General features: G+C 44.6%; 3 protein-coding genes across 10 annotated transcripts; 1 reads left to right on the forward strand and 2 right to left on the reverse strand.

The window, feature by feature from the left end:
- Positions 1–381: 381 nt before the first annotated feature.
- On the reverse strand, positions 382–15,117 carry LOC112452485 (transcription factor E2F2-like). 8 transcript variants are annotated; one of them, XM_025012723.1, is made up of 8 exons: positions 14,096–15,117; positions 6,375–6,472; positions 6,137–6,294; positions 5,824–5,962; positions 5,528–5,741; positions 5,161–5,434; positions 4,661–5,015; positions 382–2,374 (listed from the first exon to the last, which is right to left on the reverse strand). In XM_025012723.1, the coding sequence occupies exons 2-8, from the start codon at positions 6,451–6,453 to the stop codon at positions 2,250–2,252; spliced, it is 1,344 nt and encodes a 447-aa protein (XP_024868491.1). In that variant the 5' UTR covers positions 6,454–6,472; positions 14,096–15,117; the 3' UTR covers positions 382–2,249. The 8 variants fall into 8 exon arrangements, with proteins under 8 accessions (XP_024868491.1, XP_024868493.1, XP_024868489.1 ...); XM_025012725.1 differs by lacking the exon at positions 14,096–15,117 and adding an exon at positions 13,233–13,632; XM_025012721.1 differs by lacking the exon at positions 14,096–15,117 and adding an exon at positions 12,718–13,632.
- Positions 15,118–15,825: 708 nt separating this feature from the next.
- LOC112452487 (protein archease-like) lies at positions 15,826–18,150 on the reverse strand. The gene is made up of 4 exons (XM_025012729.1): positions 18,042–18,150; positions 17,787–17,811; positions 17,389–17,593; positions 15,826–16,963 (listed from the first exon to the last, which is right to left on the reverse strand). Exons 1-4 carry the CDS (start codon positions 18,100–18,102, stop codon positions 16,778–16,780), a joined length of 477 nt encoding a protein of 158 aa, XP_024868497.1. The 5' UTR covers positions 18,103–18,150; the 3' UTR covers positions 15,826–16,777.
- A 605-nt stretch (positions 18,151–18,755) lies between these two features.
- On the forward strand, positions 18,756–20,808 carry LOC112452477 (golgin-45). The gene is made up of 6 exons (XM_025012708.1): positions 18,756–18,979; positions 19,157–19,683; positions 19,772–19,971; positions 20,130–20,258; positions 20,334–20,559; positions 20,637–20,808. The coding sequence occupies exons 1-6, from the start codon at positions 18,931–18,933 to the stop codon at positions 20,799–20,801; spliced, it is 1,296 nt and encodes a 431-aa protein (XP_024868476.1). The 5' UTR covers positions 18,756–18,930; the 3' UTR covers positions 20,802–20,808.
- Positions 20,809–23,616: the final 2,808 nt, after the last annotated feature.

A 23,616-nucleotide genomic window follows, 5' to 3' on the forward strand; every position in this document is an offset into this window, starting at 1 on the left:
ATTAAGTCCTATGAAATTATCGTATATCGTTAATCGTACAAATGCCACATACAATAAATTAATAATTTATTATAGTTATTAAGATATTTCAAATCGTTTTAATATGAATTTAATGCAACAGTCAATTTCGTTATCCTGCACAACGTTTCTTCGCTATAAATGTAAATACACACTACATGTACACATACATGTACACGTATATATGTGTATATATACATACGTATATAAATGAAATTATAAACTAATATTTTGTTTCGTTTAAAGTGCTTCAATAATAATTAATAATATTAATAAAATTAAAAGTAACTAATCCGTATTTTTTATGATAATTACATATAACGAAATATTCGCAGTGTCTATTCATTTGTTATATTTTTTACACACACACATATATATGTGCGCGTATGTATGTGTGAGGGGTGTATGTAATGTATACATACGTATATTTATGATGCGAGCTTACACTTGTATAATTGTTTTGTTAAGTATTTACAATTGCAGAAGGGTATGATCATTATTTTGTAGGCACTATGGCTTTGGACGTACACTAAGTTGTACGTTAGGGTACATCCTTGAGGGACTTCCAGACAATTTTTTCCAGTGTATCCTTGAGATCTCGAGGAACAAGAAGAGGTATCTCTACACGAATCTCGCTCGATAAAACAATTCCAGCACCGCGTTACTCGACAGTATCCAAGTTCACCGGCAAGAAACTCTCTTTAAAAAAAATCCCGTGATCAAGTCCAGAATAGTACTGCGTCTTAAATCTTAGGATCTTAGACAATATGATCGATTGCGAATTGGGATTAAATACGCATTTAAATATGACAATATAGTCTAAGATCTTTCACTCGTTTTCGCCACTGTACATATGTACGTTTTGACTTTATCTACGTTCGTCTTCGTGACATCGATAAAAAGCTGATCAGCGTGTGACTCCTTCTAAAACCGGCTAGTAACATAATCATCATAAAACGATTAGTGGCCATCGCGTTCCATTTCCCTTTCAATGAATAACGAGGAATAAAATAATATATTTAAAACGGAAAACGACGTTTATTTATCTTGATTTGTCATTCGACCGGTCGGAGTTACAAAAGCACGCGAAATAAGACTACCATACTGTCGAATTTATTAACAAGGCAATATGTATTCGTTATTAAAAAAAATATCGTCCGGAGGGAAAACGATGAATTCTACTGTTGCATATTTAACTTAGAAAATCCAAGTCCCGATAATACGCACACAGTCGTTTCTCGCGCGCGCGAGCGTACGGAATAATCCTCGCAATCTCGTCTCTCTCCTCTCCCTCTCCTCTCCGTCAAACAAAACCTTATATCAGAAAGAATTCGATGACATTAACCGTCTCATTCATTTTACAGTTGGACAACTACGGAAAGCAATCAGATCGTTGTCCGACACGAGTACAGTCTGTCCTCTCTCTGAATTCCCAAATACATTCTTTCTTCTATCTCTTAGCTCAATTTACAATATTATTACAGATTGCACGAAAAAGCGCCTTCGCTCTTCAACTTTTCTTCCTTCTTCTCTCCCTTTCTTCCTTGCACACATGCACACGACAAACATAGATACACACATATGCATACATACACTCTCTTTCCTCTCCTATCTCTTTGTCTAATGTCTTCGCAATCCATTCCGCGAACGCGATCAACGCAGACCATGCCGAAAGCACGCATTAACAATATTGTGATATGTTTATCCTGTGCCTCGCGGTTTGGCTTCTTCACATTCAGAGTTTGTGATCCAATAAGAAATTAAAATGGTACGATTAAAATATTTTGGCGCAATCAGATCAATAGCATTCCTTTAGAATTTTTATCTGGGACAGATAATAATGAATTGGCTAGTGTAAAATTATTTTACGGAAAAATATAATGCATTATATAGTGCAATTTATACAATCTGTCTTTGGTTTCTGTAGAATAAAATTTAAAATTGCCTCTGGTGTGTCTTGATTATCTTATAGCTATTCTTTTAAGCGTGACGTCTTATAAGTACAAAAAATGCGGAAAACAAATTCCAGGTAGAAAATTGCGTGCTTGAAGAGACAGTAAATAAACAAAAAGGTCTTTGTATGCTCGTGATTCCTCACGAAGATCGACGTGCGGAACGAAACTGTCAACCACCACTGCGAAGGCGCATTGTAAAACTGACGAAGCAATTCTGTCTGTTTGAGGAACAGCCCAAAAAGACACAAACGCCCGTGCAATAAGCGGTTGATATTTCTAAATATTAAAATCGAAGAGATCCGAAAGACCCTCTTCGGTGCCTAACGAGAACGAGTAGTCGTTTTCGGAGAGAGGCGGTTCCAAAGTCAGTAGTTGTTCTCCAAAATCGAGAATACTCAGATCTGCAACAAAAGTAAGACGAATGATGAACTTGCTATAATATCAAATCTAGCCTCATTTTCATTAGATTGCTTGCAAACAATTATTTGAAAGAATAATTCTGAAAGCTTTTGATTATGTATAAATAAAGACTTTTCAATATTTAAATGAATCACATATTACAAACGGATTCATAGTTACACATTATTAAGAAATATATATCAGTAATGCAGATCATCTAATTTACTTTAGTTTTCTTGTGATGCACCACAAGCACTTTTTATTTTATAAATTTTATTTAAAAAGTTTGCAATCAGTTAGGAAGCGTTAAAGAGTACAATTAATGCATATTGTTAGTTTTTAGAATTACATGTTAAGAGCAGTTTGCTAAATATACGCTTATAAGCTTTTATTAAATAAGTTTTGAAAATAACAACGTGATAATGTTTTTGTAATAGATCGTTTAGTCGTGTAAATATTTGTGGAATCAAAGTAAAGTGCTGCAAAATTCGGGTCGATTACATCAATTTCCAAATTACATATATGTTCCCCTTCCAAGAATTTTCAGAGATAATTATAATGAAAAGATTTTTTTTATGGAAACATCTTGTATCCATGTATTACGTGATAATATTAACGCGGTAACATTAAATAAAACATAATAGAGGCCAATAATTAGTATAAGTGAACGTACCTTCGCACGACACGAGCTTTGCTGTTTGAAACCGTTACCTAACTAGAACTCTGCCTGTGATGTGATTTTGATAATTTTAACACACAAGTCACAGCCAGAGCTCCATCAGGGTACGGCCATCATCCATTGGTGAAAAGGCAGTGAAATATTCAAAAGAAAGGTAATATGGGTCATTAAGTTACATGAAAACATTTAACTTCCACTGCCTTTCTTTTGAATAATATTTGTCCACAAGTGATTATTAAATTGTAACATGCAACACGTTCTTTTCGAATGAAAAAGGATGTAATTCAACAATTGCAAGATAATTATCTCACATACGTAATATCTGTTTTGCAAGTTTCAACATGCTTTCAATATGAAAAGAACGTCCAGTAAACGTCGGAGTTTATTTTAGTAACACAGAGGCAAAAAAATTTTTTATTACTTTATTTAAAAAAAAAAGAAATACAACTGTACATATACAAAGCGTAAAGCATTAAACTAAATGAAGCATTAGAAATATTGCGCAATTAAAGCAAGAAAAAATTAAGTAAAAAAAGAATGTACAAAATACACAAGATAATTGGTATAGCAATATATTAAAATCTCAACAAAAAAATTAAATTATGAATATGCGCGGCGAGAAATCAAGAAAATCTTGTTTTTTTATACTATACGTTTAAATGAAATATTAGAAAGTCTCTTTTCAATTAATAAATGCATGTGTAATTTAAGCTGCATCTATCTCGAATTTTTTGTGAAAATAAGTTTTGACAGTTAATCAAAAATTACAGCTATTTATTAATCTATAAATGGGAAAAAGCCTTTGATATATTCAATCAATCTGTATCTTATCAAAAATGCATCAAGCAACATGTAAATAAAAAAAAATTAATTTATTATATTTATTATAATTTAACATATAGTAAAAAGAAGAAAAAAAGATTTCTCGCTTTATTTCCGACATCATAATTCAATATAATTACAGTAAGAAAATAGAATTCTTAATGCCAATTATAAAAGAACGTATTATCACATAATTCAATAATGTTATTCTTTCGATATTTGACATATTAGAAGTATGAATATATTTTAAATAAAAAGAAATAAAATATTATATTTACAAAGTAATACAGTATTAGATTTTGCGAAAAAAATATTGATATATATGCCAACAAGAAAGAAGTAATTTATAATTTTTCAATTCTGATAACATTTGTTTTATAACAAATCATTTAATCTGATATATTTAAATTTGCATCTTAATTTACAGTTTCACAGTTTCACATGATCCAATTGCATAATCTATGAGAATATTCGGCACATGTTAAAATATAAATGAAAAGATCACAAAATTTATAAAATTAAAAATTTGACAAATAGTTTCCTTGTACGAAATAAAATACATAAATTTCGCAAAAATATAGACAAAAGCAAACAGAAGATACTAATAATTTACTGGAAAAAGCCTACCTTAAAAATTAAATATGTTTTCCCTACTTCATTCCTTTAAAATTAGTTTAAGCATTTTCAATTTCATTACTTTTAGAAAATCCATTAGTATAAAATACGAAGAAAGCTTTTTTCGAGAAAAAGAAAAAGCACACAAGCATTATTTCCTTCTAAATCTTACCTGAGCTGATTTGGTCCTCTGTTTGGAGTTGGAATTTACCACCGCCCATTGGTCCATAATCATCGGATTCGCATAAGAACGCGTCCTTCATGCTTGTTATACTGGTAACTGTAGTTACGGGAGTACATAGACGAGTATTTATGAAACTCTCGTCGGAAGGTACTGGCTCGATTTGCTCGTCGCTTTCTCGATTAATCAACAATTCAGGAGGCAAACAAGATAAATCGGATTCTTTTGATTGAGGCACAGATTGCGTTGTCGCGTACCCGGGATAGGGTAACGTTTTGACTGTGGAATCCTCAGGACACAGAAACACACCTATTTCTCCGTTTTCCGACCTCATGTGCATTTGAAGCTAAAAATATTGATACGATTGGAATACAATGCACGGTAAATATCTTTGATCAGAGAATACAAAATAGTATTTTTATCTTAACGTTAGAAAGCACGTGGAACGTAACAATATGTATAAATAATATCAAATTTTACTACTATTTTACCTTTTGTTGACCGAAGTTATTGATCGGTTGCGGGACATGGAGTGTAGCTTCCGGCGGGGCCTTCACAGCCATAATAACTTGTTCTTTGTACATTGAGACTGAACGTAAATCATGATACGTCACATAAGCGTATTGTCTGTCCGCGCAGAGTTCGCGAAGATTCTTATCGGCACCGTGGATCAGTCGATCCAAGGTGTTCTCTTTAGCTTCCAAATCCGCGACCTCCCTTCTCAGATTAGCGATATCGTTCCGATTGTTCGGTAACTGACCGCCTCTATAACAAGCAATTAACGTCTCGAGTGTAATCTACGATTATATCGATGCAGAATAGACGATAAACTGTATGATATACTAGGAGATAACGTACTTCCACTGGATATTGTTTTTACTTTTCTTCTCTAAGATACCGATGCCCTCTAAAACATTAGTAATGTCGTATATACGACGTTTTTGTACCTCCAACTTCTCTGACGCTACATTCAAGTCCACCACACCATCCTGACTGCTCTCGACTAAGTGAATGAACTTCTTTGTGAGCAAACTCAAAGACGTGTCATATCGTGTCCTCTCTACAGTTTTACCTGCAATACAATAAACGATTTTTTCCTTGGATGACACGCGAAGAAAACAGGGAAAAGGTCATAGAGCGGAAAAGACATTTACTTTTGGTAGGTGTATGACCGGCTAAAGAATTCGAGCCGGATCTTCTGCGTTTACCTCTGGGTGCTTTGAAGGCAGACTGGCTGGGGCCAGTTGTCCCTACCTCCAAATTCAGTCTTCTTTTTACCGCTTGAACTGATATCTGACAAGAAGAGAAGAGCTTTGATTGGTCGATAGCATGCTTATTTAATCTCTTTGCACATATCAATATTGAGATTTGTAGACAATTGTGATTAAGATTACTGTAAGAAATCTGATTACTATAGAAATTTTACCTCAGCATCAATTTACCATCATCACTCATCAATCATTTTACCTCAGCTCTTGGTGGTGGTTGCGTGGGTTTTCTCGCTATTTGATAACAAGGCGTTTGTCCGTACTGATGATCCTGTAAGTGAGGGCTCGGTGTTTCTTCCGCCACTTTTGAAGGTTGGATCTCATCCAAAGAACCGTCATCCAGGAACTCGGGCTTTACTGTAAAAAGATGATTCGAGTGAGCTAATCTGAGGGGGGAGTTAACAATGACTTGGATTATATCTTCAAGTGCAACTCACACAACTTTGTGTCCACCATGTCCGGAGTAACCGGCCTGGCTGGATCCTCCAGGATCACTTGTCTCCTTACCCGAGGCATCCTGGTAATGCGATTGTGTCTGAAATGAGGCACACGTGAAACTGTCAAATTACAAAGCCACACATCAATTACCTTCTAATTAAATAATCATGCTGCTTGAAACGCCATAATATTGACAATCTTCAAAAAAAAAAAACTATACCGATATGATGTACCCTCAACAACGCGAGATGCAACAGATCGACGCGACCGGGCATTTCGACGAGATCGCAAGATCTGCGGTCCACGAGCGGAGCACGCGAGCTAACAATAAGTTTCCCGTACGCGAAAGATTTCTAGGTTTCCTGCCGCGCGACTCGCGATCGCGTCGCTATACCGGCCATTCGACGTTCGACACGCGGCCGCGCGGGGAAAGAATTGCCGATTAACGGCGGCGCACGGACCTATTTCTAAGCACACGGCCGCATTTTCGGCCGTTAACCGCTATCGAGTGCTGCTCGCCGCGAGCGAGCGCGCGCGCGTCACACGTGCGGCCGCGACCGCGGCAGCGGCAGCGAGTGTCATTTTTAAATCCCAAGGTTTTTCGCTTCTCCGGCTCCCTACGGCGGCGGGGGAGGCGGGTGGAGGGAAAAAAAGACGCGCCGCCCGCGTCGTCGACGGATGGGCGACCTGTCCGCGCACCGGGCGGCGGGCGTAAAAGCGACGACCGACCGACCGTGTGCGTACACGTGCGCGAGCGCGAGCGCGTTCACACCACGGGCAATACGGAAATAATAAGGGCGACGCGATCAAGCAATGCTACGTGTGCAGTATTAGCATCTCTCTTCTCCCTCTCGCGCGCCGCGAGCCGCGCCGTCCGCCCGTCTTTAGTGGAAGGCGCGATCGGATTGCGCGGCGCCGTGCTTTAGGTCGGACGCGCACGAGACTCGCGAGTCCAATGAAAGTGGCGGCTGCTGCGAGCGTGCGAGCTGCGAGGAGCCAGGGCCGGCAGGGGAGGAACGCGACGCGACGCGAGTTGGAGAAAATTCGATTCCGAGAAGAAACGCGAGGAAGAGCCGGAATAGCTCCGTTAAATTCGAAATGTACGTGGAACTTGAAGAGCGAGGAGAGAGATCGGATAAAGTAGAACCGGAGAAACTAATAGATCAGATGAAATTGAACTTGAAGACGTCCGGGGTTTACGTATACGTGTCAAATTTCGAGAGCGAAAGGGGAAATGGGACATACAATAGAAAAAAAGGAGATGACGCGAAGAAAAATCTTCTCTCAATCGGGCGTTAAAAATTTCAGATATAACAATTTTCGTCTGTCCGCGGCTTATTGAAATGCCAGCACAGCTGATCGTCTCTGTCGTTATCTTTTAAAAGGCACGAAAGCAACATTTGTTCCATCATTATCGAAATATTTGGTTGATAAGTCCAAAGTCGTTAATCGTCGATACCTAATCATTAATCAAGATCTCGCACTTTCAACTCCCGTCAGCGGCCAGCTGTGCAATTAGGCAGTTATATCTTTCGCCCAGCCTAAAAATAAGATTCGCGCGCATTTTACTAAGATAGATGCGGCGTATAATTGTATAAATTATAAATGTTCTCGAGGCTCGAGGGATAAGGCACGTTCGCGCGGAATGGTACTTTTCAGATTGGTTCGTCGTGGTGTCAACCGAAGCATCTACACGTGACGCGCCGTTTATATCCATCAGAAGCTATAAATAAGAAGATTACGTTCTCGAAAGTCATTTCTCGCGTAAGTGTGTCTCTTCGCGTCGCGACGGTATAAACGTACGTAAATGTCGCATCGGTAGATCTCGCGAGATTCCCCGAGATGTTTATCTACGCGAGTTGGAATCTAACGCGATAAAGATAGCACATGATTTTAATATTAAGATATTATATAGCGGCTTCTTCGCGCTTGGTCTACAATCGCGATATGTATACTCGGCATAAACTTTAGATTCGTCTGTCTCCGCAGTCCGCCAATAAGTCCATAGGTACTCTGACAAGCGAAAATCGTAGTCAGTTGTATAAGGCTCTTCATCGAATGCAAACACGTTCGCTTCTCTGTGTTCTACGACGCAGCGGTTCTCAAGCCGCATTTTCAGCGAACTCGAGATACTCACAGGAGCGCAATCAGCGAAACTATCCCCCCCCTCGTCGATAACTCGATTGTTACTATTGCAATCAAGTACCTAAGGAAGCGAAATTCAACGAATTTGGAAAAAGTAATGAAAATATGAAAATAGATGTATCAAATGTATAAATAGTTCTTTACTCTTGCAAGTTATTCTGCGAAAGAAATAGAAAATTGCTTGATCTCAAAAATGAATAATCCACAGAAAATATTTATTATTTTTACATCAAAAGGCAGTAAATTACTTTGATTTGCGTGTTATTTTATATTTCATTGCTTAATTGTTACCTATGTTTGATCGAAAGATCATCGGAGAAGAAAAGAGATATCTAGAAATAATCAAAGGAGAGAAGCAAGTTAAGAATATTAGGTATATCGCAAGATGATTTCAAAATCGAATGAGCTAACTTAAGGGCCTCGCACGGCAAAGGCTTGGTTGGTATGCGTCCGAGAACGGACCCATGGTGCGCTCGGGCCGGGGAATTTTAGAAAAAAGAAAAAAAAAGAACAAGCATTCCGGGACAAGCCGATCGTTCCGGGTGCGATTTAAAGAGACGGACGCTCGCGTCTCGAAAATATCCTATTCTGTACTTGTGACTTATCCAACTCCGATCATAGAACATTTTTGTAGCGTTTTGGAATAACGCCACATGGATGTAAATACAATTGTTTGGATCTATCCCTCTTCGGACAGATCGATTAAGCTTTCGATATATTTCTCGTTTATTATTTATATAATTCTATACGTGATAAATATAACTTAAAGCTTGATAACATTAGAGACTGTATGAAATTTTAAAATCATTCAATAACGTTGCAAAGGAACGTATATTCAGTTTCATTAGGATATCCCAAAATGCAAACGGATGTAAATCGAGAGAAAAAAAAATTAGAATTGATGTTACAGCGTCAATAAAAAAAAAAAACCTAACGCTACTCGCAGCTCGCGTCTTCTGCCGGGTACACAACCAGCTAGTGAGAGTTACTGGGATCTCCCGAGACGAATAGCGTCACAATTTGTGCCTGGAAGGTTGGGAGCAATGCACAACGTCATTGATTGGTCAGCCGTTATCTCGGTAAACCAAGGTATGTACGAGAAGTATCGCACAGCACATCGGCTGCACTCGATGCAAAATTAATGCAGCATCGATTGAAAAACAACTGCTTCTTTAACAGGCGACGACGTCGACAACCTCGAGCTATTTGTTCATTTCTTATCTTTATCTCGGACGTGGAGGATGAGATCGCTCGATTTTTGCCTTCCCGTCCGCCGATTGGTCGCTCGCGGGGATGGCCCGTCAAATCAACCAGGTAGAAAGCACATGTCATTTTGACGTCAAAATGACATGTGCTTCCTACCTGGGCACGTGGTTGGCGAATCGACGATTCTCACTAACGACGATCCCAGAAACGTGTTCTCGCGTGTTTGCAAACGAAAAGCCTATTCGATCACTTACTCGGGGATTAACAAACTCGAGGATTATTACTAACCGGCGACAAAGCGATTTCACGACTTTGCTCCGTATGTTCGCAACCGGGCGCAACGTGGTACTAACGCCGGGTCCTCAGTGCGCCGAAGACAGGAAACGCCGCCGCTATACCACGACGATGGCGGCGGCGGGCGTCCACGAGACGTGCGCTGTGCGAGGATGCAAACGAATGCGCAATGTGTCTCGTGTGCACGAGGCTTCAGGCGGCCAGATGTGACGAGGCAGACCCTCTCTCTCTCTCTCTCTCTCTGTCTCCCTATCCCTTTATTATTTCGTTCTTCCGTTCGCAGAGGTCTTAGGTCGTGAGCTCTATCGACACCAGCATAACCATATCCTATAGGGTGGTTTCGACTAGCCCCGATTAATTTAATCGGTGATTAATGATTATCAAGTAATATCTATATAGAATTATTATAGAATAACTTTTTGTTAATAACGTATAGAACAAAATTAGATGGAGCAATGAAATATACAGTTGGAAATTTTGCTTTAGACAATTCTGTCGGTTCAATCAATTGGTTAAATTAATCGGGAGTTTGAACAAAGTTGCCCTTAATCTCTATTTTTCTAAATTCTGGGACCGCACACGGGGACGAGACCCAATGAAAATTTTAAGCCGCTAGTATCAGAAATTTTTTGTGTAAAACATTTAATATTTCGCAATTTAGCAAGTAAATTCAATTTTATATATGGCAGGCACATAAATTTTGAACATTTGCATTTTCCAGTTATGTCCGAAAACCTGAAAAACGGAATAATATAGTCCACGTAAAAAAAAGTGTCTTAGAATTAACTGGCCGATTAAACAAATGGTAAAATAAAACAATAGCACTTTGGCCAACTCTATAGCAACTTCAGTTCTTTCTATTTCGCGTCTCTCGCTTCTCTTATCAAAATCTGACGAGCGGTGCCACGATTCTAGCTCGACGTAACGTGCAATCAGCTGTTAGCATCGATCGAAGGCCACGCGTTGCCGCCGGCGTTCTCGCGCCGTCGATTGTCAGAATTCTCGATTCCTTCTCGAAAGAGCGAGACCCCGGTCCCCGAGGAAAAGCACTATCGTTCCTCGTGGGACGATAACGGCCAATGGCACGCGAGCGGAGGGGAAACGATGCCTCCCCATTGGCAGAGCTGTCAAACATCGCGCGCGCGTCTCGATCATTTTCGCACGTTTTCGAGATTCGAGGTCCGTTCGAGGTCCGCTCGTTTCGCTTTTCCGCGTCCGAGAAACGCCGATATTTAGAAGAGAGAGAAAGAAAGAAACAAAAAAAAAGAGAGAGAAAGATAGAGGGGGGGAGGCGCGAAAAAGCAAAGCGACCGCATATAGGAACCTTCAACAAGCTTGCCTTCACTCGCGCAACGACGCGACGCGACGTATGTATGTACATACCGCTCCTTCTCGGCTGATCGGCTCGTTTCCCTCTTCGCGCCACCCTTACGTCAATCGAGACCGGCGTTCGCGGAATCTCGAGAAACTCGATCCAGTGCCGTATCATCGGACGAATAATGAGACTCGAAGTCACGACCTCGTGCACACCGACGCGCGTTCACGCACGCACACGCACGCCGGCTAGGCAGGACGCGGCAGTTGCGGCACCGGTGACCGGAGCGGAGCGGAGCGGAGGAGAGATACGCGCGCTCCCACACGCGGGAGCGAGCACACGTACGCGCGCGTACGTGAAAACGCGCACCATCGCGTCGCGGCGAACTCGTTTAAAGAGCCGAGACGACACCGCCGATCGCTAGTAAGGTGCGCTACCGGCACGACATAAAGGAGCAGCGCGCGGGCTCCGTTGCGTTGCTCCGAGGATGCTTCCTCGTTCCTCGGCGCGTCTTAGCCGAAGCGACGACACGATGCTTGATGCTTTCTACCGGCGCGGCGCGGCAGCCGGCGAGTCGAGACCTGTCGAGAGTCAAGGAAGGGTCGCGCGAGCACCGGGTGCTGACCTGTTGGCGCCGCCGCCAGGCGCGTAAAGTCACGTTTCTGCTGGGGAAGTCGTTAACAGTCGCGGAGATCGACGCCGCCTCCGATGACGACGATCCTCGTCGATCTCGAGCGAGAAAGAGAGACGGAAGTAACGAGTCTCCGGCGCGGAGAGATACGGGGCCGCTCTCTCGTACGCCGCCACCACCACCGCCACCGCCGCGACGCGGACCTTCCGTCTCTCTTCCTCACGGCTCGCTCCCGGTTTTTTCTACTTACTTGGCTGCTTGCGAACGTGTGCGCTGCGCTGCGCCGCACCGCGCCGCACCGCACAGTATTTTGAGACGGAGACCCGCGCTCTCTCTCTCTCTCTCTCTCTTTTCCGGGAGAAGATTCAGCAGGCCAGCACCCGGCGCGCGGCGCGTGTCACAGGACGGACGGAGCCGGGCATCCCCCAGTCCGGGTGGTCCGGTCCCTCGTTCCCGCGGCACTCGACAGGGATATGGCACACGAGAGCACCGCGAGGCTGATGGCAAAACCGTTGCCGGCGGACGGAGCGAACGAATGTCCGAGAACGACAATGACGACAAATAATTGCCAAACGCGCACGTCCCCGTGCCCTTCCTCGTCGGGCCTCTATCGCCTCGAGACTCGAGATGTACCGATCGGATTATCGCCCGCGATCTCACCCTTTCCCTGCGTTCCCCGCGTTCTCTGCGTTCCCTCGACCACGTCGTCGTCGTCGTCGTCGAGCTGCGGTTTTACATGCTATCGCCGTACTTAGCGATTTCTCCCTCTTTCTCTCCCGGCATGCGTCCCTCTTTTTCTCTCGAGGCCGCCCGTTTCTACGAGCGTGCTGCTGCTGCTGCTAGAGTACGGTGTCCATTTTCTGCGCGATCCGATACCGCCACCGCCGCCGCCACCGCCACGGTTACGCTACGGGCTACGCACAGGCGGATCGACGCAAGCAAGGCAGCAGGTAGCCAGAGGCGAGCAGGCGGCTCTTCGCGTAACGGAACGGAAGGGCGTCCGTCCGTCGTTCGAGAAAGATACGCTGGATCGAGAACGTTTCGGCCGTTTTTCACCGTCTAAAATACGGCGTGGCGCGTTCGCTCGGACCTTAGAGTTAGAGCGAGCCCCGCCTCGGCATGCTTGGCATGCTCGGCTCTCGGCTCGGTTCGACTCGACTCAGGCCAGAAGCCAGGAGGCCGGCGAGCGAGGAGAAACGAACCTTCTCTCCCTCTCTCTCTCTCTCTTTCCCTATGCGGGTCTCGTTGCGTCGCGCGTGCACATACGAGGCTGGGTTCTGGAAGATCCGGGCGAGAAGATCGGTCAGCTCGTTGGTTCTTCCGATCGAGTGTGTAACCGTGTAGACGGACTCCGTGGCGCGCTGGCACGACTGGCCGCGTCGGGCAACGAGACGAGGAGCGGACGGAGTTCACGGAGTGTGCCGCGTGCGCCGCGCGCCGGTGCTCACTGCTCGGCGAAGCCCAAGAGAGGGAACGAGGGAGAGAAAGAGAGAGCGGAGCGGAGAGCCACAGCCGCGTGTCCCTGTTCCCTGTCCGTGCGTATATATTCGCGAACGAATGTCTGGGGAGGCCCCTGGCCCCTCTCTCTCGCGCGCGCGAGGTGGTGTACGACACCAGCTGCGCGTATCGGCGTATATACGAGACCGAGACCGCAAACGTCGACTCGCGTCGCGTCGTGTCGCGCGGCGCCGCCGCCGGCGCGTGTATGGTGTATGGTGTATGTGCGGCCGCGGAAAAGCGCGGACGCGCGACGGCGTCAATGTGTCAGCCGTTCGCTCGCGCGCGGCGCGCATGCGCCGCCTAGCCGTTAAACGTGCGTACGCGCGGACGAACGAGAGAGTGAGCGAGCGAGCGCGAAAGAGAGAGAGAGCACGATGACGCTTCCAAATGTGTACGTCAACGAGTCGCGCGTCGTCGTTGACGATGTCGTGATAATGGTGCGCTCGCTACGTCTGGCGACGTAGCTTGTTGAAGCTTCTTCGAAAGATTTCCTCGAAAGGGAAAACCGACAAGTTTCGTAATCGATAGAAATCTCTCTTTCTCTTTCTCTGCCGCTCTCACTTGACGTCCGACAGGTGAATAGGTGAATAGGTGACGCTTGAAGATGACACCGCGAGACGTAAACTTACCCGAAGTAGCCCAGCTCTCGGAGTTATCCTCAGCAGCGCGCGAGCGCGCCCCTCGCGACGATTCAGGCAGACTCGGACGGGCGGAAGGCACTTTCGCGGACCGCGGTGAACACTCGAGCAGCGGACGCGTTCGCTTCGCGTTTACGCGGCGGCAGCGCGTCGTTCCTCGCCGCCTTTCATAAGTGCGCGCGCCCGCCCGACCGGACGGCGGCACCCTCGCCGTACTGGTTGCGGCTCGCGGCACTAGTGGCGGTGGTCGATCGTCCGTGTGGGTGTGCGTGTCGGCGTGTCCGTGAGCCGGCGTGCCGCGGTACCGGCCATCTGCCGGTCGCGCGCGACAGCTGAAAATACGCGCGCCAAAACCGTCGCCCGTCGCCACTAGCTTCGCGTTGTCGCGCGTCGCGCACCCGATATGCCCGAGAGCCCGAGCCTTTTCCTCCAGACGATATCACCGAGTATCACCGAGTATCACGACATTCGCTCGACCCGCGGATCCCCGCGCGCGAGCAAAGATGCAGATATGCAGGAGATGCCAGCGGGAATGCCCGTTCTAACGAGAGCGACGCGCGATAACCGCCCGCGAACGTCAACTGCAGTTATTATCGGGATTACGAGCGCGTCCCGTTCCGTTTCACGCGCGTCATCGCGCCTCGTCGAGAGTCCTCGGTGTCCTCAGCCGAGAAGGCTCGTCCGGCATCCCATTGAGCGTCGGCGGTCGCTTCGCGTCTCGCGTCGCCCGTCCGATTTACCCGCCAAAATCCCGCCGACCGCTACTCCGTCGAGGTTCCGCCGCGGATCCGGGCGGCGATAGCGCCGTTACCGAGAGATATCCCTGCGGCCGCCGCTCTTCTCCCCGTCCACGTCCACGTCGACGTCGCGCGGCACCGGTTATCCGGGTTATCCACTATCGGCACTCCCGCAGGCATTCCCGCGTTTCCGGAGCGCACTATTACCATACCGGTCCGCCATGCTCGGGGGTGTTGGCGAACAAAGTGAGCCTCCTCTAGTCCTCTCTCTCTCTCTCTCTCTCTCGTTTTCCTTCTTTCTCTCCCCCTCCCTTCCCCTTCCTCGTAGCCCTTTTTTCCTTTCTCTTTCTCTTTCTCCGGTCTCCCTAAACGCCGACGGGGTCCCTTTAATCCGGGGCCTAACGGCCTCGGCGAGCGGATCCAGGGGGGGGACGGAGGGGCAACAGAACGGACAGCGTTACGCAGACGACACTCGCGAATTATGCAATTTAGTGACGTATTAATTTGACAACAGCCGTACAAGCGGCGTACGTGCGCACCCGCGCTTTCGACGATCCTGCCGGACACTGATCAGCGATCGCTGATGCCCCTCGTTTCTTGCCTGGTCTTGCCCCGAAACTCGGCGCGTACGATCGTCCCTTCCTTCGCGAATGGAGGGGCATTCGACTGCAGGGATGTAGCGGCTAGCGGCACACGGCGTGGAAGGCGAGCGGGCCCCTCCCGCGAGAATGTCGCCGCGTCGAAAACGAGACGGGAAAATCGATGGACGGTGTGACTGTACGGGGAAACGGGGATGATATTGTCGCCGGCGAAAAGTCACATTTTTTTATTTCGATTAAATTACCGATCTTGTTTTATCGCGGAATATCGCTCCGCTACGGCGTATCTTTCGCAGGAAATATGGGGTTCCGTGCAAATAATGTTATGTTATGTTCATATTTTTTAGACGATATTAGTTTCTCGAGAGATGGGAATGCCTCAATGTTTCAACGCCAATTGTTTTATGTCACAAAAATACACACATACTGGATAATTCAGATGCAATAGAATGTACAATTCTATTGGACACTTGTACAGTTAGTAGTTACATAAAAAGAAGTAAGACGCGCTATCAAGTGCTCACACCTTCCAACAACGTCAAATTTAGCGGAAACTTATGGCCTAGTATTCAAAATTAATCAGTTTTTTATTTTACTGTACATGCGATATAAGTATGTCAAAAATATACATTTAAAAAACGTTAACACCCTACTAAGTTTGTTAAAATGGCCTGTTTTTTTATGACGCGCGCAAAATGTTGCTGTCAATTTACTTATGTGGTATTTTCTATATTTTTCTCACTTTCTCACATGATCCCTGCGAGGGAAATGTGTAGAAATGTGAGAAAGTAACTCTAAAGGAGAAACGTAGTTCAAAGAGAACAGCCATTCCAAAGTAGAAAGGTCTAATGTATTGATTATACTTGTTTGTCAACTAGCAATGTTAAATAACAAAAATATGTACAAAAATACGTGACGATGACGATAAGAACTGTCGTACGCTTTCCTCTTACAAACGGCTGTCTAAGTAGATCCCTCTTTCCTGCGCTTTCCCGGGAATCCGGGTAATCTTGTTACATACCTGAGTCACAAGTCGAGCCAAGAAGAAGGGAGGCCCGGTGCATTCTTCGTAACGTATTTATTTGAACCCTACGGGGCAAGTATACAAAAGGATCGCATCCTATGTAGACCTTAGGGGAGGCATACGGTTTCCCTTCTTGCCCTTCGGCCGCCTCCCCCTACTTTTTCCTCTAATCCCCCCCCCCTTGGTCGAGCCAAGTCATCCCCCTTTTCCTTCCTATTCCTCCCTGCCACTGTTTTTAGAGCGTTGTAAGAAAGTTATACAACGAAATGTCGTTAGGGTATGTGTGCATTGCGATCGGCGGACGAGGGTTGTATCATATATCAATGATCACGAAGATCTCGGGCCGATCCACCCGCGGACGTTCGTAGATCTGCATCGCCGAGTACGTGATGGCCTTTACCTCGCTGCCTTGCGTGTGCTTGCCAATCACGAACTCCTCGCCGTACGCGGTTGCCTTGATTTTAAACCCTTGCCGGTCAAATTCGGTAATCTTGACTTTCTGGTGACAGACAGACAAGTGCGGAGATTTTAACCTTTGGCTTTGGCTTTGAATGTGGACGCGGTAAGTTTCAAGATGTTCGCGCGATTCGAGCAAAAGCTACTACTTGACCATGTTTTCAAATTCACGAAAAAATTATTGTCATAATTACACGAAATTAGTCCTAATCCTATTATATATTACTGCTTAATAAATTTACATTCTAATATGTATTACTTATAAATCCAAGCGTGAGAGTAAAATATTAAAGAAGTAATGATTTTTAATAAGCAACAGAAGCTCATTATTTTGTGTAAAATATTCACATGGATCATATAATTATATATTCCATAACGTTATCAAGTTATGGACATTATTGCTGTAACGATAAATTGTCGACATACGTCTACTCCAATAATTTACAACCAAGAACCGAGAGATTATACCTTAGCGACTATGTACGGCTCGGCGCTGAACATGAAGAGGAGCTCGTCGAGAAAGTGGAAGAGCAGACTCTCCATGTCGTCACCGTCGGCCTCGATGTGATGCACCTGCGTCATCTCCACGCGCTCCAGATCCGTCATGTAGTTGAACATGGCTATCGCGCATTGCTCGAAAGCCTCGTCCAGGGTGTCGCCCCATGCATGCAATCTAAAGACAAAATCGGTAATTCGATGATCGTCGAGCCGATCTCCGTCGCAAGGTAACATTTTACGAGATATTGCTTTTCAACGTCCATCGATCCATCCGTACGCGATTTCTCGCGGCGCTCTTTTAGGTTAGCCGGCGAAGTAACCTGCAAAACGAGCCGGTCTGAACGCTGCAACTGAATGTAAATACTTACTGTACATCCGCGGTATGATCCAGATCTGTAACAGAAAACGTGGATTTAGCCGTCAACATTTCCAGGGACCGAGGCTGCGGAAGAGATTCAGCGTCGTACGCCGGAAGAAATTTTGCGTCAGCCGCGCGAAGCGAGGAGGTTAGGATCCGTCGCGCGAGGACGCGCCGAAGCGTACGTTGCGTCAGAGAAGAAATACTTTCCGAGAGGAAAGCGAACGAAACGATGACGCCAAGGAAAAGAACAATCGATACTCACACTCGTATTTGACGGGCGGTATCTCGAGACTCTCGTTCGCCGAGCTGGCCGAGCTGTCCATGTCCGTAGTCGCGCACAGCTGATTCTCCCACGTAACACGTAACCGTGGCGATCAGCTGATTCACTGACGGGGCCCGCCGCCCGCCCCGCCCGTCGCCCGCCACCCGTCAGAACGAGGACGCGCGAGCAACGGCGACGTAGTTCGCGTAAGTGAGTTCACACCGGTCAGGTGACGCCACTTACCGCTTCGCGAATGGAGTAAACACGTGGCTCGAATCGGTGTTCGTCAGCGGACGGATTAAAGAGCGGCCGACGCGGAAATTCGGAACCGGTAGGTTCCGGATTTGATCCTACCATGTATTTGTCATTTATAAAAAAGATTGATTGGAGAATTGAAGATTGTAAATTTCTCATTTCGGGAACACATACATTATTATAAAAATTCGCGGACGTATCGACCGATGAAAATTGAGATAGATAATATCAATCTAGCAAACAAGAAATTAATATGTTAACCACCGGAGCAAAACAAAATACCGTACAGTCAATAACGTGACTGCAATCACCGTTACTGTGTTTAAAACTATGATTGACACATTTTTATGATTATTACTGGGGCCCGGAAAAAAGTATATTAATATTACCAACTATTGATATAAAATGATTTCCGCTTTCTTGAAACAGGGGACAGCATCGTCCAACACTGTCACGGTAATGACAGCATTGACAGTCAGCGTTAACTAGTGCTAACCTCCTTCTTTTTTTAACATATGCTGTTACCATCGACATGAGAAACCTATTTATATTATATCGTATTCGCGTAAAATGTAAATATTGAACACACGACGTATTACCGAAGCATCCGCGATAACTGTTTACACTGCCAATCATGAATACTTCTACAAATCTCAAGAAACACAGCGTTCACTGTCAGCCAGGTTAGTTCTGCCCATCTTATTGCAAGTTACAAACTGCGTGTCATTTTACATTTAAATAATTAGAAGTAAATTGTGTTAAAATTTACAACACAATTTTTCAAAATATTTTGATCGCATATCATAGCGCTATACAGATGCAACTTTTATATCTCAATTAATAACTTTTTATCTTTCAAGATGTTCATATGATGGGTTGTGTCGAACGAACGCAAGGAGATGGTATGGAGAATGCGACGGACAAGATCGAGATTAAGCAGAGCCGAAGTCGTCTGGGGGACACCCTTATTTACCATCCCACAAACCTGAAGCAATTAGGATCGACAGCTCCGGTCACTCCTATTGGTACAATAGTAAACCTCGTGCCAAAATATAATAGTAATGCGAAGCAAGGGAAGCGTATCTTACACTCCTTGAAATCAAAAGAACCAAAATTTGTACCGTACGAACCTTATAAGGCAGCTGTTAATCCGATAGTGCCGTTTGAAAAAAAGAACAAAAAATTGTCTAGGAAGTCTGGCATAAATGCCACAGCTGCGAAAATTGCTGCGATAAAGATCCAAGACAGCGACACAAGGCTGAAAGAGGGCAAAGAAAAAACATCAGAAGACGGGTGGAACGGTGAAAAAGAGGCATACGAGATGGAGATCCGCAAGTTGAAAGAAGAGAACAATCAGCTTGAGACTCAGTTGAAGTTTCAAGCACAGGTAAAACATTTGTATATATAGTAACAATAAAATTTATTGTAGTATTTAATTTATCCTACAAAAAATATATATATATATACGTACACAGGTCAATGGAGAATTAAAAAATTTGTTGGTTGCTGCGGTGGGAGAGGATCTGGAAACAAGAGTTCATCTATTAACCGAGGACAAATTGCAACTTGCGAGAGCCCTCCTGAATTCAGCCCAACATTTGTCTACGCATCAAGAACAAACAGAATGGCTGGCAGGCCAATGTGAAGTTTGGAGAAGTAAATTTCTAGCTAGTAGGTAATTGACAATCATTTCCGAGACGCTCGGAATTTTTGCAATTTTTGTTTTTGGTTTGCATCAGATCTATTACATTTTTTTTTGGTTAAGCATTTAATAAAAAAGAAATAGTAATAATACCACTTTAATTTGTTCCCAAACGATGCTTATTGTTACAGCTTAATGGTGGAGGATTTGGCAAGATGGAAAGCCGCACTCTGCCAGAGAACGACAGAACTGCAGGAAAGTATAAAACGGCTTCTAGAAGAACATAACAATATTCGTGATACGTCGCTCAAAACATACAGGTATATTTTGCAGGCAGTATACATTGTGCTTATATAATTTTGTCAAACTGACGAGAGCAATCTTTACTTTTCCAGAATGCTCACGATCCTACGAGAGAAATTCGATTCCATAGGAACAACATCCGGGAAGAAACACGAATTGGCTAGCACCAATATCGTCGATCTCGCGCAAGGATGTTGCCAACTTGCGGAAATTCTAAGAGTCAGTCTCCTGAGTGGGATCCCGGATTCAGAATTACGGAAAGAGCTGAATATAACCGGTTTAGATATGAAAACGCTCGCGGAGCACAACGCGGAGAAAGTAGGACTGTTTGATCTTTAAATTCCTTATGACAAGACGTAATATTTTGTCGTAACTAATTGATATCTAAATTGCAGTTGCTAATGAATCAAAAATTACCCATGACCGGGAGAGAGGATGTTGCCTGTACCGCAGTAATGGGGGCGGCAGTTGCGGTCGGCGGACAGATGTTTCTTCCGCGATGCGACGCGAAGAATATGGCATGTTGCCCACATTGCAGCGGCGAGATTAAACAGATTTGAAAATAATTCCACTTTTGTATGTCTTCCATACAATACCCTTTTTTATACTAAATATATATCGAATATTTTTTCAAATCTGGTGTTAAAAAAGTGTAACTGTATCTTTTTTCTTTGTAGGTAATGAAACAATTATGTTCTTTAGACAATGTTTGCATAGACCTGTACATTAATTTAACGATCAGTCTGTTTTTATCCATCTGTAGGCTAGAACTGAATCTTGTAATTGTTTCACTATTATTTACTTCCTAATTAATTTTGTATATTTATAAACACATTTTCTGTTTACATAAATTATGTAATTTACTTAAAATATAACAATAGTATTTGTCACTTTTTTCTTAGTATCGATTAGATAATATTAAAAGTTGTTTGTAATGTTAATAATTATGATGCGATGAAGTATCGCTAAAATTAAGAATTTATATTCTTATGAGCCAAGCATTCATATAGTTTTTCCATAGGATCTGTAAGATTGACATTTGACAGAGAACCCAACCGAGTATATTCAGTTTAGGCAGAGAGAAACCTGAGAGAGGCCATCCCGGCCTTTTTCGTGAGACAGAACGCAGAACGTAGAATACAGCCAGTTAAACCTGTGAAAGTTAACGAAAGATTCGGCATACGTTGTCTTTTATTGTTCGTTGAAAGTTTTCGGTATTTTTGAATCGGCCGCGGCCGCGCGCGTAGGCCGTGACGTCATGCGCCGCTCCGCGCCGCCGGCGCAGCGGATCGATACGGTGACAGTGACGTAGTAGGCAGTGTAGGCACCTGCGCAGTCCGTACTAGCGGCGCGACCGTTGAACGTTGAACTCGAAAGCTCCGTACCTCGAAGATCGGCGCGTTTTCGACGTTGTTTCTGGCGATGAGCGGACTTGTCACTTGTTTCCGTCAACGCTCGGAGTAGTGTTACCTGCGTGAGTGACTCAGTTATCATTCTTCCGAGGAATCTCGCACCGGTAGGAAGTGTTTGTGCTCCGCGCGCGCTCGTCACCGACGTCACCGTGCTTCGTGCTGTTTTCGGAACGCGCTCGTTTCGGTGATTGGCATTCCTGCTTCCTCGTTTCGCGGGCCGCGGGAATACGCGCTACGCGATCGAGTACCGCGCGCCGTGTGCCGTGTGTGCCATGTGCCGTGTGTGTAAAACAATTTACGAGTGTATGAGGTGTTTATCGGAATGAACGTGTCGCGCGACGCGCTCACTCGAGACGTCGAGGCGGAGGTATGTATGAACGACTTGCTTTGCAGTTTCGCGCTGTGATATTCGCGAGTGCTAGTCGCTCCTCCCGCCATGTCTGGATTCGCGAAGAACGAACGCTGACGTGCCGGACGTGTCGTGTGATTTAGCTCCGATTCTCTCCGTAGGGAAAAAGGGCTGAGTGATATTGATCGTGTCAAGTGATTCCGGTGATTCGATCGGTGATAACGGAACGCCGCGGCGCCGCGATACATCGCCCGTTCGTGAATAGCTTCACAATCTCGGATTCTCGTATATCTCGCGTCGCGTAAGATTAGCGGCCGGCTGTCACGATTCTTCGTTGTGCATATTAATAAAATGTAGTTATACTTTCGCGAGATTTACGAGTTTGATACCGTACGTACTGTGCATGAGTGCGATATTTAATTTCAACGGCGTATCACTGATTATAACGAAGTGCGTGTTTTTATTAATCGTCCGCTCGACTTGCGTAGTATCGCCAGTAACGCGGTGATGAACGCGGAACGACGCGGAGCACGCGGCGTCGCGACTCCTTCAAATTTGCATGAAAAATTCATGTTACCCGATTTTATATTACAGAGTAAAGTACTTCCTTCCTACGGGTACGACTTTGGCGAGGTGGGAAGGCTCAGTACCCAGTACGAGGATTTTACCCAAGCAAAACTCTTGTTCTGCTTGGATAAAAATTCAAAGACGGGGAAGCTAACGTACCCTCGTTCGCCGATTTAATTGAATGAACGAACCGCAGCCGGTTCGTCGCGCGTTTGCATCGGGAGTGCCGCTCATAAGTAATCGGATTAAAGGACTTTTTTAAACGGGAGTGCCGTACAATATCGCGCGAGAAAGACTTTTAACAGAACGTAGTCCGCGCGCGCGTGTAATTTATCATCCGCGAGTGTTTCTCGCGAGTGTCCTGTGCGGTGAGACGAGGAAGCCTAAGTGTCCTGAGAGGAGGAGGAGGCCTGGGAGAGGCATCGGGCACCGGCGGAGCAACCTTGGGGTGAGTATCATCTCTTATATCTGCGTAAAATTAATAGTTCTTTTTTATTTATTTGACGTGTTTTATCTCGATAAATTAAAAATAATTAGAGAAACAGGTTATCTAAAATTTTACTCTTGTAAAGATCGTTTTCGGTGAACACAAATACGTGTGTTGCTAAATATTTTATTAAAAGACAAATTAGTTGCGCGTAAAAATTATATCTTGAAATGTTGATCATTTTGAACGCTTCTTTTGAATCTTATGTTTGTATGTTACAGTATCACCGTAGCTACGTGGCTGAACAACTCCGCCCGTTGCACATCGGCGTGGTGAGTCAGAATTTTTTTTTTATGAGGTAACAAATCTACGATTAGTCAGATATAGAGCCATTGTATCTCGGAACATATCGACGTACGACAATAACGTACTCTAAAAATATTACATCTCGTAGATTTGTTGTCTTAAAATGGATGGGCTAAAACTAATTACGGAAAAATATTTAATCTTGGTGTCAGTTCTTTATTGATTTATTGTGCACGTGTGCTTGAGGAAATACTCGCACACTTTGCACGCACGGAGCTCGCGAAGAGCTCATTATCGTTCATCAAACTATGTTG

This window comes from Temnothorax curvispinosus, unplaced genomic scaffold (assembly GCF_003070985.1).
Source record: "Temnothorax curvispinosus isolate PA1 unplaced genomic scaffold, ASM307098v1 QBEX01003408.1, whole genome shotgun sequence".
In the NCBI taxonomy this organism is placed as follows: domain Eukaryota; kingdom Metazoa; phylum Arthropoda; class Insecta; order Hymenoptera; family Formicidae; genus Temnothorax; species Temnothorax curvispinosus.

What these genes read in the sequence shown, in the direction of transcription:
- LOC112452477 (XM_025012708.1), top strand. Translation starts at nt 18,931, where the DNA reads ATGAATACTTCTACAAATCTCAAGAAACACAGCGTTCACTGTCAGCCA. An exon ending in ACGTCGCTCAAAACATACAG is followed by an intron (nt 20,259 to 20,333) that starts GTATATTTTGCA and finishes TTACTTTTCCAG; the next exon opens with AATGCTCACGATCCTACGAG. An exon ending in CGGAGCACAACGCGGAGAAA is followed by an intron (nt 20,560 to 20,636) that starts GTAGGACTGTTT and finishes TCTAAATTGCAG; the next exon opens with TTGCTAATGAATCAAAAATT.
- LOC112452485 (XM_025012721.1), bottom strand. Translation starts at nt 12,749, where the DNA reads ATGCCGGGAGAGAAAGAGGGAGAAATCGCTAA. An exon ending in AACCACCACCAAGAGCTGAG is followed by an intron (nt 5,963 to 6,136) that starts GTAAAATGATTG and finishes TCTTCTTGTCAG; the next exon opens with ATATCAGTTCAAGCGGTAAA. An exon ending in AGAGGACCAAATCAGCTCAG is followed by an intron (nt 2,375 to 4,660) that starts GTAAGATTTAGA and finishes CTTTTGTTGCAG; the next exon opens with ATCTGAGTATTCTCGATTTT.
- LOC112452487 (XM_025012729.1), bottom strand. Translation starts at nt 18,102, where the DNA reads ATGGACAGCTCGGCCAGCTCGGCGAACGAGAGTCTCGAGATACCGCCC. An exon ending in ACCGCCCGTCAAATACGAGT is followed by an intron (nt 17,812 to 18,041) that starts GTGAGTATCGAT and finishes TTTCTGTTACAG; the next exon opens with ATCTGGATCATACCGCGGAT. An exon ending in GATCATACCGCGGATGTACA is followed by an intron (nt 17,594 to 17,786) that starts GTAAGTATTTAC and finishes TTTTGTCTTTAG; the next exon opens with ATTGCATGCATGGGGCGACA.